We start from the raw sequence: 14941 nt of genomic DNA, 5'->3' as shown, positions 1-14941 counted from the left end.
TGTTAAATCTAAGGGAGAGCATCCTGGTGGGCTCATCAGTTGGAGGGCTTTGAAAGCAGGGCTGAGCCTTTCCAGAGAGAAAGACACTGAATTCCACCTGTGGACAAGCAGTTTCGTCCCGTGCCTGGAGTCCCAGCCTGCCCGAAGGCTTCAGACTTGTGTAGCCAGCTCACCTCAACTGAATAAGTCAGTCCCATGTAATAAATCCCTTATTAGACACCACACAGGTGTGTATAACAAGTGTACATATATACATATATATGTCATAGGGCGATTTTACATATACACATATATGTATGTATGACTCATACTACTTCTGCTTTTCTGGTGGAATTCTAACACTCAGTTTACTTTGTTTATGAGAGCTGACAATCTGAGGGGAATGTACTATAAATTAATTAATTACAGAAACAACGCTGTTGGAAACTACTTGAGTTAAAAGGGAAGCCGTGTGCGTTACTTCTCTGAGGCCCACTACACACTATGCAATGGCTCCACTCTTACAAGTGCAGAAGTGTTGGCTTCTAATCTGATCCCACACAGCTTTAGTGCGGGGGTCTTAATCTGAGGTCTAAGACCCCCTGAAACTGTGTGTAAAGATTTTCCTCAGGTGAGCCTATATCCTTCACCAGATTCTCAAAGAAATCCATTTCTCCTCACGCTTATTTGGAAGATTATTATGTTATTTACACTCAGTTCCCCAATGACTGCTTGTTCACGCGCTATGAATGGGTAGTTGACGCCCCAGCTGCTTGCCTTGTTCCGAAATTAGTGCTGACATTTTACAGACATTTTTCAAGGTGGGGAGAACCACTTGCAACTAGTCGGGGAAATTCAGTTTAAGTCTTTCCTTGATTAAAAGTTTGTAAGTACATGGTGAGATAATCCACCTAAGAACTCTACCCATTAAATGTGAGTGTCCAACAGTCAAAAAAATCAGTGATGCAGAAAACCCAATTTAAGTCATCTTAGTTCATACTGAGACTTTAACAAAATTAAATGATCAATTAAAGAATCTCAAAATAATTATATTGCTAAATATTAACTTCTGTTGTGCGAAGAGAGATTTGTACTTTATACATAAATATCAGTAAGAATCACCGGTCTAAATTTACATTAAACACCCACATTAGGTCTTCCAACAAATTAAAAGATTTCAACCTGTAATATGTAAGAACTTTTTTTGTTGCCTTATCTAATTTTTTTTTTTTTTGGCTGTGCTGGGTCTTCATTGCTGCACGCCAGCTTTCTCTAGTTGCGGCGGGCAGGGTCTACTCTTTGTTGCGGTGCACGGGCTTTTCATTGCAGTGGCTTCTCTTGCTGCAGAGCACGGGCTCTAGGTGCACTGGTTTCAGTAGTTGTGGCTTGTGGGCTCTAGAGTGTGGGCTCAGTAGTTGTGGCACACAGCCTTAGTTGCTCTGCGGCATGTGGGATCTTCCAGGATCAGGGCTCGAACCTGTGTCTGTTGCATTGGCAGGCGGGTTCTTAACCACGGCGCCACGAGGGAAGCCCACCTTATCTAACTTCTTAGCAGTGTCCCACAGAGCTGGACATAATGCCACCCCCTGGCTTTCTTCCCCAATTTGCCAGGCCTTTTGATCTGCTCCCACTCTTCCACAGAAGTTCCAATTGTTTTTGGGGGGTTGTTTTAGCCGCACTGTGTGGCTCGTGGGACCTTAGTTCCCCGACCAGGGATTGAACCTGGGCCCACAGCAGTGGAAGTGCCGGGTCCTAACCACTGGACCACCAGGGAATTCCCCAAGTTCTAATTGTTAAATCCAACTGTCTCTCGACGTGTTTACTTGGTAAGTCACTGCAATCTCAAATTCTTCATGTCCAAGACGGAGGTCTTGATTTCCCTCCCTAACCTGGTTCCCTTTTATTCCTTCTCATGCTTAGAAAACTGCCTCCCCTCCACCCGGCAGCTCACACCCTCCTTCTCCTTCACGCCCTACATCCCATCAGTGCTTCCCCTTGGCTGTATCCCCAATCTTTGCACTTCATGTCTTCACACCGCCTTCCCCCGCAGCAGGGGCCACCCTGACCATCACGAGTCACTGTCTCCTAACTGATGGCTCCGCTTCCCACCCAGAAACCAGAGTGACACCTCAAAGCCCTAAAGGAGATTATGTCTCTCCTTTGCGTAAACCTCCCAATGGCCTCCCGCCTCACCTGAGAATGAAATCCCAACATCTCACCTGGACGAGGCCCTGACCGCTCTTTCTGCACCCACAGAGGTCTTCAAGTTGCTGCAACTCATCAAACCCTCCTTCTTTACGTACGAGTCTATCATGGTGTCCTGTATCCTGTTAGGTCTCTGAAGGCAGGACGCTTAAGGTGTACACACAGCATCTAACACTGTCCTGGACCCGAAAAATGTCTGCTGGATGAACAAGTCGCTGCCTCAGCATCTTTACCTTAATGTTCCACCTCTGTTAATTTTTCTGTCTATATGTATTTAGAAGCGTCATTTTATTTGGTTTCCCTGGTTAAAAAAAAAAAAAGACACATTTGAATGCATTCTCTCTTCGGGTAATTAATGCCAGACTCACTGCCTAAGCTCATGACATGGGGCATTTAGCTGCTGCTTCAACCACTTTTTTGTTACTAGGTCTTATATTGCCATTCCTCAAGCCTCTTCTTAATGTGTATACATAATAGAGCTGCAGTGCGTATGGAGGGTGCGTTTATCACTATTTCTTTTCTTAGAACACTTACTGAAACTGTTTTCTATGAGCCAAGACAACACATGAATAAAACGTTTAGTTAAATAGGAATTCTGTCTTTAAAATGTTTAAAGATGGCTAAGTCTCCTCTCAAGATCAGCCTAGTTAATACAAACATGAAATTGAATTAAATCTTTCAGTTATTTCTTCATTTAATTTCTCTACATTTAGTATCTTTTTATTTAATTTCTCTGCACAGAGATGTGTGAAACGAATCTGTACTTACATTTATTTAAAAAACAATTCTTTTTGAAAATTTTATTATTAAAATAATAATTTGTTCTGGTTGAAACTTATCTACAAAAAATATTAGGCTACAAATCCTTAGAGAGCAGCATTAGACTAGAGGTTCTTTTGTGGTTCTGATTCTGCTACAATTTTGGACAAGTCTTAACTTCTGTGAGCAGTTTTCTGTTAAAAAAAAAAGGAAGGGAAAAAGAGGAAAGGGAAGGGGGAAAAAGGAAAAGAAACTGGGCTGAATGATCTCTGAAGTCCCTTTCCACTCAAAATTTTTTTGGTTCAGAAAGAATTTGCCTTTAATCTACATAAGTCTGCAAAGCAGAATGGTAATAATAGCTGACATTTCTTAGGGGCTTGCGTACGATGCACTACATGAAAAGCTTTACATCTCATTTAACGGAGGCATGAGTTGATTATTCTCCCAATTTATAGGTAAGAAAACAAATTTAAGCTGAAGAACTCAGTCACACAAGCTTTGTTTGCTTTTTTTTTGTTTGTTTGTTTGCTTTTTAACAGACATGATCCTCAATTTCCAAAAAAAAAAAAAAAAAAAAAAGCTGAGTAGATGGGAAAGATCTATGAACTCAGAAAATGCAGATCCAAATGACACTTCTTTAAACAGAACTTTTGGCAAAGTCTGCTGTTGGCGAGGCCTGGGCTACATGCCACTGCCTGCAGGACAAAGTAAACGTGTTTATCCCAACCTGTCAGAATCAAGATCTGTAATGTCTTCTCTTCCGAAGGCAGGATTTCAGAACCAGACTAAGGAATCACACGTGTATCCACTCTCTAAATTCAAGCGCAAACCTGAGGTACCTCAAAGAAAGAATAGATAAAGCCAACATAATAAAAGGATAATTCGAAAACTAATCTTTAGGCAGGCATAAATGACATCTGAATTAGGAGAATATTTCCTGCATGTTATCCTATATTTAATATTAACACCAGGATAATCAATTAGAATTAAATATACTACAGAAACAATGTACCAAATCACATTTTTAAAAGGGAGGTGCGAGTTCAACTCAATCATACCCTCAGGAAAATTAAAGTAAAAAGTTAATGAGTTTTACACCAAGAATTGTCCTTTTTATAAACTGTTTGCTAAATTTTGCTTGAGTCTTTTTATTATACATAGTCTGAACTTTTTCAATTGGTATCAAATAAATTTCCTTTTTTTGACTGGTCAAGTGTCATCTTGGTGAAGCCAGCTTCGGAGCTAAGATGAAATCAACTCACAATAGATCCCTCCATTATGAGTTAACAGAAGGCCATGAGCAGTTTAAAAAACAAAAATATTTTTGAAGCACTTATACCTCAAACAGTTGGCCTCAGAAATGGCATGTGATACACTTGATCTTTGTATTTTAAACACCAATATCAAGTGACTGTAACGGAGAAACCACACAGCAAGCTAGAATTCGAAATAACCTAATGAGAAATGATATCTTTCATCACTACACGTAATCTGCCTTAACTACACAGAAAGGGGAGATTTCGCCCCACTTCTCTCTGTTATCTTTCTATGGGAGCACATGCTCTCTGATGTTGAGAAACATACCTCCAACTAGTAAAATATTCTTTGATACCACATTAGATAGATACCCTAGGAAACTGTAACGTCTGTTTTCTTAAATTGCTCCGTGATGTAAAATACCACATAAAGAGCACTTAGCAGAGCGTCTTAGCATTTAGTGAGTGCTGAGTAAATCAGGTATCGCTGACATATCATCAGTCACGACACTGAAGAATTACTAAAACGGTGGCCTCAAAAAGTGAATCTACCTCCCCCCAAATTCCAATAATTGTTTGAAAGGCTGAATTATATCTGTGATAGTTTTAGGTACTATACTGAAATTCATAGTTGACAGTTTGAGAAGTCTGTATTATTTTAACTATACCCAAACCGAAGCTCAACTGATAGAAAAATTACATGAAAATCCTCAAAGTAGGAAAAATATTTTCTATAGTAATATAAGGTTCTATTTTTTCAATGGGAAAAGTAATGATAAAGAAAGAACCCATTTCTGTATAACAAATATAAACTTGCCCAGCTACCTGCCAGGTATAAAAAAAATAGCACAAGGAACAGAGATAAATATAAATAGACTGAACCTAAAGAACAAGGTATTTCATAGAAAGTATTTTATCATCAGAACAGGATGGTTTCCTATGTTTAAGATCTATTTATTGTGTTATTTTTACAAGTAGCAAAGGCCCTCCATTTCCCCCAGTTTTATACATGAATATAAAAAGCCACTGACTTCCACGCTGCCCCCTCCCCCTCCCCCGCTGACTGGGTTAATAGGAGGTTGTGGACTATGTACGGCCTCCAGAAGCAGCAGTGGTTTCCTGTGTGACTTGGCCTTGAACTCTAGCATGCTAATCAGTCATCCTCTTGCTGATTCCTTTTCTGTCAAAGGAAACCAAGATGCATTAAAACAGCACATTCTAATTGGGATATTTGCTCAGCCAAGATCGCTTTTTCTGTCAGCAAGTATAATTTTCTAGAGGCCCTTAGCAAAAGATGTGGTTGAAAATTATCATGGAAAAAAACCCATGCCTTATGTAGTTCATTAAAGTAGTTTATCACTTTGGCTCCTGGGCACATTATCCTCAAGATATTTGAACATTTTCTTCTCTTTCTTCTTTATGTACAAATATTCCCACCCAGAAACACACACAAATACAAATACTCACCTTCCCCCTGGAGTACCCACAGGAGAGATCTGATCTGCTCTCAGCCCTATAACAGTATACAGTTCACCCTTGAACAACATGGGTTTGAACTTCACAGGCCACTTACATGTGGATTTGCTTCAGTAGCGAATACTACGGTACTGAGGACCCACCGCCGGCTGAATCCATGGATGCAGAACCGTGGATACGAAGGGTTCATTATAAATTATATGTGGATTTGCCCCTGGTTGTTTAAGGGTCAACTATACATACTTTCTTCAAGATTACAAGTATTATGAAAATTACTCAAACCATACACATAAAAAACATTTTCTGTCATTTTAATCAATAAATTAATCTTTCAGCTTACTTGACATATGTCATTATAAAATGACCTCAATTAGTAATTCTTGCCCATTAATTCCCAATCATCAAATAGAAGTCTACGTGGTATATAACTAAAGTGAAATATTCAAGAGTCAACTTGAAAGCAGAGCTGGCCAGCCTACGAAGTACACATAAACCTTACCAGTTTCAGAAAATCGATGAGTTTGTGAGCATCCTCCCCGGTGGAGAGGTCCACAAAGTCCTTGGGCAGCCGGCAGCTCAGGTAGGGACTCGGCTGAACTGTGACCTCGCTGTTGGTGCAACGGAAGGCCGGAGCATCCTTTACAAAGGAAAAGAAAAAGGAAAGTCGCTGAGAAAGTCCTTTTTTAAGTCTACTCTTCAAACTGAAAAAGATACCGACCGGTGTAGCAATTCCTACTCCATGTCCTCTTCTGTACTACGTAGGGAAGAAAATCAGATACTGAAGTAAAAGAAAGCACCAAGGTTTTAAAAATACTTCCACATGTTCACAAGAAAATACACATCTAAGGTATCTGAAGCCAGAGTCCCTGCGGGGGGCTAGGTGGTCCCTGAGTGCTGGGTGTGCAGCCACCATGGCCATGAAGGGCTGCGGGTCTCTCCAGGCCTGAGGCTGCCTCGAGTGGTCCCACACAGGCCAGCATGCTTTATAAACATTGTCGCTTTCCACAGGTGCACTGCTGGAAATACTCCTTAGAGAACAGAGTCAACAGTAAGGGCAAACGAGTGCTCCGAACCCCTAACGCTGCTGTGCTTTTCTCACGGCATTTTACAGACTTATTTGTAGATTCCTCTCAGCACCTATGTAAAACTGCAAATTCAAGGATCATATTTAACAAGTCTTCACATTCTTTATTGTACACGCTCTGAGTCTTGCATAGGATATTCACATGTTGCCTGGTGCTGAAAAGGATTTCAGAGCCAGAGGCCTTGTGTTTGGGCTTCATGGGAGGCAGAGACCTAGGTGAGGGATGGATCGTGTCCAGCACGTGGAGACAGGCCGGGAACTTGGATGGAACAGGACCATGGAGCCCTAGAAAGCAGGCCACACCTTATGACAGACAGACCAGCCATCTGACAAGTACTCATGAAACACCTGTCTGCTGGACCTTGTTCTAGGGGTGGGAGAAAAACTGGAAAACAAGATGGTAGACAGCCACCAAGCAAGCAAATAATAAATTAACAAGCTTGTTCCAGAGAGTAAAAAGTGTTATAAAAACAAAAGAGCAGGGCACTATGGTAAGAGGAGAACCATGCAGACTCCTCTTTAGAGGGGGGCCAGGTGGGACCTTGCTCAGGAGGCGACGTCTGGACTGAGAACTGAGAAGTAGGAGGAAAGCAGCCTCGTGAGGTCTAGGAATGAACACGGCTTTGGAGGCAGTGGAAACGACCAGTGCAAAGACCTGAAGGCCAGGCAGGGCTTTGTGGCTTCGAGGAACACAAGGAAGGCAGATCTCTTTGCGGTGGAGGACAGACGGGAGGTGATGCTGGGGAAAGGCAGGGGCCAGTTCCTGTTGCCCTTCTGTCATCCCCAACCTCCAATATGAGGTTGTTTACATTAAGAAGAAAGAAAGGGAGGGAGGGAGGGAAGGAAGAATGAATGAATTTGGATCATACAGTGAATCTTGTGCAAACTGTTTCTATCCAATAACTCTGTCCCTCATATTTAAAAATAACCTTGTGTGGGCTTCCCTGGTGGCGCAGTGGTTGAGAGTCCGCCTCCCGATGCAGGGGACATGGGTTCGTGCCCCGGTCCGGGAGGATCCCACATGCCGCGGAGCGGCTGGGCCCGTGAGCCATGGCCGCTGAGCCTGAGCGTCCGGAGCCTGTGCTCCGCAATGGGAGAGGCCACAAGAGTGAGAGGCCCGCGTACCGGAAAAAAAATAACCTTGTGCCAAATCTTCTTCCTTGACGCTCAGATTTAATGGCCCACAACTCTTAAGATGCCAGCAGGAATAAGATCCCTTCATTCACTAATTCGATCAAGCTTAGCTGTGCCTGGCACTGTGTGCAGCCCCAAAGACACATGGAGAACAGAGACCCCATCAATGGGCTCGGAAACCTACAGCCCGAGGCAGGAGGCAGGCAAGTCCGCAGGCGAGGCCCACACAGCAGGGCAAGCGCCTTTATGTGGAAAACCGGGACCACAGTCAGATCTAGAAAAACAAGGCCCAGGACGGCCTGGGACGGAGTAAGGATGAAAAGGACTATATCAGAGACAGACAGAAGGAAAGATGTTCCCACAGAGGGCAAGGCAGCAGCCGGAGAAGCAGGAAGAAAGCCGGGAGGCGAGCAGGCGTCACGGAAACCAGGGGAAAGGGTGTGACAGGAACAAGAGGTAACAGCTCAGACGCGGCCCAGCGTTAAGGAAGAGCAGGGCCGTGCACTGCTCGCTGGAATTCCTGACACGTTGGTGGAGCCCTCACCACAAACAGTTTCTTCGGAACCGGGGGTGGGGGGGCGAAGCGGGGGGAGCCGGGGGAGGCCCGGCGGCAAGCGGGCTGGGGAGCGGTGGCCACAGGACTAGCGAGTGGCCCAACAGCAGGAGAGGAACTCGCAGGACTCCACTGCCAAAATAATGTGTGCACGCGCATGTGTATATAAACAAAAAATGCCCAGAAAACCTTAACAGAGGTGGTAAGAATAGCCATTTCTAGGTAGTAGGATTTCAAGTCTCGCCTCTTTCTAATTCTCTCTGTGTGTTTTTAAACAACCGTGTGAAAATAAAAGTATTTTGTAAAAGACAGAAAACACTCACGAGAGAGTACGAAATGAAGAGCTCCGTGGACAGAACTGTAGACGCAGAGCACTCTCATTTACTTTAGAAAGCCTCGTGTGTATGTGCAGGCAGGTTACACACCAGAATGTTAACAGTGGTTCTCGAGGAGGTGGGATTATGGGTGACTTTAGAATTTCCTTTAAAAATGAGCAGGCATTACGGGGCTGAGGGAAGTCTTGCTTTCTATGACAGGAGGCGTCAGAACACGGTTACTTGCTTACAGAGAAAGGAAGAGACTGGAAAAAGGAAAGAAGACAGATGGTAGCCCCAGGAACCTGGAGAGACGCAGGGGCAGAGACGAGACTCGGGGGGGGGAAGGATGCAGGTAAGTCTGTAGGTTTGACAACAGTTAAATGGAGTGAGTTCTCACCGATGGATTCTCTTTTCCTAAGAGGGAAGACATGAAAGCAGCTGCTGAGGAGGACAGGAGTGATGGACGGAAGCTCAGAGGAGCGTGGAGTGCGTGGAACGGCCACCGTGGACAGCAGGAGGGGACGTTGGTGAGGGCGACAGAACCTGCGGTCAGAGCCCACAGGAAGCTGGGGGTGGTGACTGGGACAAGCCCCCTCCCCGCCCCGTCTGCGCATCGGGGCGACATCCCTCTAACTATGCGTGGCAGCACGGGGCTGGGACCAGAATAAACAGATGCGTGACCTGACCCACGGTCCGGATTCTCAGGTGGGCAGGACAGAAGAGCCAAGAGAAAGAAAAATAACCAGAAAAGAAACTATCAGATGATCATCTTCACTTTAGACAAAGTGAAGTGAAGGAATCAAAGCGCACACCCTTTCTCTAATACAACTATTTTGTGAAAGCCAGAAAACATTCACGAGAGGGTATGAAACGAAGAACCCAGCAAAGCATCTATGAGTAAATCTGTGTCAGCGCCTGGAGAACCAGCAAGCAATTCCTCAGTGGACTGACAGGCTTCCTGGGGATCTTTCTGATCATCTTACCTGCTCCAGGGCTTCCTCACTAAAATCACCCTTTAAGTTTCTTCCAGATAACAGTTCGTCCCAAGTAAACAGCAGCGCATCTGTGACTTCACCAAATGGATTAAAATCAATCAGCCACACCTTCCCCTGCAGTACAGAAAGAAAGATCAATAAGTATAAAATAAAGTCTGTAATCTGGCTTATCAGAAAGATCATCTTATTCTACCCAAAAGGTCATCTTAAAAATCACATCACTTCTTTCAAAAGACAGTTTCCTCCAGGCCCCATCTGAGAAGGGGCCACCTGTCTAAGTGGTGCAGGCACAGCGCCAAAGGGGAGGCCGCCCATAAAGGCGGAAGAGAGACCCTGAAAAGAAAGCCCGACGAAGACATATACGTAGACTTTTGCCTCCAATCACACGAGAATTTTATGTCAAAAACCCAAGCAGGGAAAGGAAAATCTCACAAAATGGTTCCACCGAAGTAGCATGACTGCAATGCTCTCAAGGGTGACTTCAATGATCTTTCATGAAGAGGCCAGCAGTTCTCAGCACCATGCCTGAGCCCTGAGAGGTTTCTGCAAAGGCTTGTTTTTTTTTTTTGGTTTTTTTTTTTGTGGTACGCGGACCTTTCACTACTGTGGCCTCTCCCGTCACAGAGCACAGGCTCCGGACGCGCAGCCTCAGCGGCCATGGCTCACGGGCCCAGCCGCTCTGCGGCATGTGGGATCTTCCTGGACCGGGGCACGAACCCGTGTCCCCTGCATCGGCAGGCGGACTCTCAACCACTGCGCCACCAGGGAAGCCCGAGGCTTGTTTTTTTTAAACACACAAAAGACATAAGAAAATGCTCAGCTGTCTTTCATTTCAATGTAATAACTGTTTTCTCTGCATGACAGAACTTGATGGTACATGAAAGGGAGATGAAGAAAAGAAATCAACCTTTAAAAGAAAAGCCATCTTCTCCTACTCTGAGAGTAGCGATGGCCAAAGTGATAGGTTCCAGCCTCAGGGAAAGGACACCTCTGACCCAAGTCAGACAGAGTCTGCACCTTTGCACCTTGGTATAAAGTGGCAGAGCACCGACGTAAAGGAGCTGGAGAATCTGTGAAATCCTGCCAGGAGATTAAAGTCAACACATTTGATCACGGAGACGTTATGTGACATTTTACTAGATAAATGTTTCGTTGAAACTTTCATCTTTGCTCCTTTTGATTTTTCTCACTGAGACATTTATTTAATCGTACCGTTTTGTTGTTGGTAGTTTTTTCTGTAAGTATGTAGCAATCGTGTCTTGATCAGCCGCACATGTGTAAAATTGAAAAGGAACTGGACTGCTAAGCCAGCATTACTAATATCTAGCACTGTTTCTCATCTGTGTTAAAGGAAAAGTTTAAGAAAGATGAAACATCTTCCTAGGATTGGCTGCAAACTAGAAACCTCTAATAAGAGGCAAAGAACTACTGCAGGAAGTTTCTACCATATACCATTGGCTAAGTTTCCTGGTTTCTACAATCCCCAGGAGAAACCCTGCAATTCCTTCTTGCCACTTGACTTGTATCCTCACTTCAGTTTGGTGCCCACTCGTACCTTCTCTGACTACGTGAAATAATGTCAGCCATCAATCAACTCCTTGGTATGATTTCAGCTTTGCTTTTTCAGCAATTACTCAGATGTCTCTGATATACTGTATGTTATTTTAACAAAATGAGTACTTTCTAAAATTCAAACCATTTCAACTTGAGATTTTATAACCAGTAAAACTATCTCCTTATTAAAAAGAAAGAAAAAAAAACTTTTGCACCTGTTAGCATCAGAATATTTAGCTGTATAAACTAAAAATATGCCACATTGTAAAAAACAAATAAAATCACCACTGTTAGGACTGATAGCTGGCAGAATTTGTTATGTAGTTCAGAAGCCATCCTCTAGTTTAAAGAAAAATAAGCCAGCTGTAATCAGGCATAAAACTATCAAGATAAGGATTTCAAACCTGTAATATGTTTTTCATGTCACACCTCGGGAACAAAACATCCTGAGAAATTCTGCTTTTAGGCAACCCATCAGACAAGAGTGGTCACACCGACCTTCCTAATATCAACCAACTGACCACCCCCCCATCCACCCAATTAAATCTCTATGCACCAAACACCGTGCCAGGCATGAGGGCATAAAGATCAGTAACACAGAGTCTACTCCCTGAAAGAGTTCAGTTCAGACCAGGACATGCACACATGTGCACACACCAGTATATGGATTGTTCACCATAGCACAGTGTGTAAAAGACTAGAGACAAGCTAAGCATTCATCCATAGGGAAGTGACTCATCAAACTAGACAGTACATCCACGTAACGAAATACTATGCCTTGTAAGAAAAGGGAAAGCTCTGCAAGATACACTGTTTTTAAAAAGTATAAAAAGCAAGGTGCAAGCGTATATCATATGCTAACTCTTGTGTAAGAAAGATGGAAAAAAATAAGTATCTTGCTTGTTTTTGCATCAAGAAATACTGGAAGGATACATAAGAAACTAACACCATAGGAGTGCAGAGGAGCAAGGTTAAGAATCAGACCTTCTATGTATATTTTCACACTAATGACATTAACAAGCTTAATCTAACAAATATCTAAAGAATACTTAGCACATTAGAAATTATACTTTCTTTCTCAATCACTCGTAAGACAGAAATAAAAAATAAAAAATGATGAGGCTGCAGATCCATTCTCAACAATATCAAAGATACAAGATGATATTCATCCCCAAAAGCAATGAAATTAATAACAAGACAATAACCATACCAAAAAAAAATACACAGGGGGACCCGAATCATTTTTCAAGTACCTAAAGTAGTTATTCTAAATTCTAGTTGTGCATTATCATCACTTAAGAAGCTTTTATTTTCTTTAAAAATAAACTTTTATTTTAGAACAGTTTTAGATTTATAGTTATTGCAAATATAGTACAGAGAGTTTTAATGTACTCCGCCCAGTTTTTAAATTTAGTTCTTGTTTGTTGTTGTTGAGTTTTAAGAGTTATTTGTGTAATTTTAGATAGAAGTTCTTTATCAGAAATGTGTATTGCACATATTTTCTCCCAGCTCTTGGTTTGTCTTTTATTTTTCTTAACTGTATTCTAATTTCCTTTTCCTGTTCTAGGATCTCATCAGCGATACCACATCACATTTAATGGTCATGTCTCCTTAGGCTTCTCTTGGTTTTCACAGTCTCTCAGACTCTTGTTTTCAATGACCTTGACAGTTTTGCAGATTACTGGTCAGACATTCTGCAGAATGTCCCACAACTGGGATTTGTAATACATTTAAATTCTTTTCTCAGTTTCTGCATTCCATTCTGGGATTCCCCCAAACTCCTAAATGATTTTTTTAAATTGGTATACATTAAGATTTATTCTTTTTCTTAAACATCTTTATTGGAGTATAATTGCTTTACAATGGTGTGTTAGTTTCTGCTTTATAACAAAGTGAATCAGTTATACATATACATATGTTCCCATATCTCTTCCCTCTTGCGTCTCCCTCCCTCCCACCCTCCCTATCCCACCCCTCTAGGTGGTCACAAAGCACTGAGCTGAGCTGATCTCCCTGTGCTATGCGACTGCTTCCCACTAGCTATCTATTTTACGTTTGGTAGTGTATATATGTCCATGCCACTCTCTCGCTTTGTCACAGCTTACCATTCTCCCTCCCCATATCCTCAAGTCCATTCCCTAGTAGGTCTGTGTCTTTATTCCCATCTTACCCCTAGGTTCTTCATGACCATTTTTTTTTTCTTAGATTCCATATGTACGTGTTAGCATATGGTATTTGTTTTTCTCTTTCTGATTTACTTCACTCTGTATGACAGACTCTAGGTCCATCCACCTCACTACAAATAACTCAATTTCGTTTCTTTTTATGGCTGAGCAATATTCCATTGTATATATGTGCCACATCTTCTTTATCCATTCATCCGATGATGGACACTTAGGTTGCTTCCAAAAAGCTTCTTAAAATACATATTCCAAGGCCTCGTCCCAGACCTACTGGATGGGGGCGCTGTAGCTCTGACTTCCCGGTCAGGTAGAAGCTCTCAACACTGAGTCCACCTGCCCAGTTGCTGTCAGAACGTGGACACATCAGAGTGTCACCAAGCCTAGATACACTTTGGTTATACTTCAGATCAGAGACAACATAAAAGAAGAGTTAACTTTCTCACAAGGGTAGCCATAAAATTATATATTCAAGACAATGTCTAAGAAACAGTGATACAAGTACCACTGAATGAATGCAAATGAGTTTTACATCATGGCTGACATCTCTTCTCAGAAACCGTCAGGATGTTTACACTGGCGTGTTTCCCAATTTAAAAGCACGCAAACTGCTTTCAGTTCTGTCAGATCAGTCATAATTACTGACGTCCATGTCCAACTTCACTTAAGACATTTATATAGCTGTTTCACCAACTCACACATGTGCACGGACCTGCCAGCCCTACTGAACCACAGCAGACCTGGGCATGTACCAGGGAAATACTGAGACACCCCAGCAAACCCCAAATTTTCAAATGCCATTAAATATAAGTGCATTAGAACAGAAATGCTTCAGACTGAATATCTGAACAATGGGAACAAATAACACAACTCACAGGGTGGTATGGACTAAGGGAGATGCTGAATTAAATGAGAATAAAGCTCTTCTGAGCCGCACATTCAGGGCAATGGGCTAGGTTCCCTCCCTCCCTCACTGATTCCATCCTGCTCGCTACCAGGCCAATCCTGGAACGCTTAAGTCTCGAAGATAAGCTCCTTGACAGTCGAGAGATCATCTGGTTGGAAGCTGCTTGTTAGAAGCCCAGCATCTAACACAGGACAGGCTCTCGATAAACAATGGTGCGTGACTGACTGGATGTCGCCGGGGTCCGGCTTTAGAACAGAGCCATGGGCGCACACCAGCTCAGGTTCCTACCCATTCTACTGTGCCAGCTCCCCGTCCTTTCTCTGAGATTTGTTTCCACTAAGCTGAAACTCTGCCAGGTGACATCTCTTGTACCACATCTCAGTTCATGCCTCCTCTTTCTAACTCTTAACAGATGCCATCACCCGTGAAGACACACACGTGGGAGGAGCTTCAAGATGGTGGAAGGGTAAGACGCGGAGATCACCTTCCTCCCCACAAATACATCAGAAATACATCTACACGTGGAACAGCTCCTACAGAAC

At 42.9% G+C, this 14941-nt stretch overlaps 1 protein-coding gene and 1 non-coding gene across 3 annotated transcripts in view; both read right to left on the bottom strand.

The window, feature by feature from the left end:
- Positions 1–1680: 1680 nt before the first annotated feature.
- TRNAG-UCC (transfer RNA glycine (anticodon UCC)) lies at positions 1681–1753 on the bottom strand. Its single transcript has one exon. It is a non-coding gene; the product is annotated as a tRNA-Gly (tRNA).
- A 3379-nt stretch (positions 1754–5132) lies between these two features.
- CDC123 (cell division cycle 123) overlaps positions 5133–14941 on the bottom strand; it is a 57058-nt gene continuing 47249 nt past the window's right edge. For both annotated transcript variants that reach the window (XM_067701341.1, XM_067701352.1), the window contains 3 exons: positions 9747–9872; positions 6175–6312; positions 5133–5379 (listed from right to left, as the gene is read on the bottom strand). In XM_067701341.1, coding sequence (XP_067557442.1) covers positions 5353–5379; positions 6175–6312; positions 9747–9872 — 291 coding nt within the window. In that variant the 3' untranslated portion in view covers positions 5133–5352. The remainder of the gene's footprint in view (positions 5380–6174; positions 6313–9746; positions 9873–14941) is intronic.

The sequence above is a fragment of the Pseudorca crassidens genome, chromosome 1, assembly GCF_039906515.1.
Source record: "Pseudorca crassidens isolate mPseCra1 chromosome 1, mPseCra1.hap1, whole genome shotgun sequence".
Taxonomy (NCBI): domain Eukaryota; kingdom Metazoa; phylum Chordata; class Mammalia; order Artiodactyla; family Delphinidae; genus Pseudorca; species Pseudorca crassidens.
This window is presented reverse-complemented; position numbering and strand designations above follow the sequence as displayed.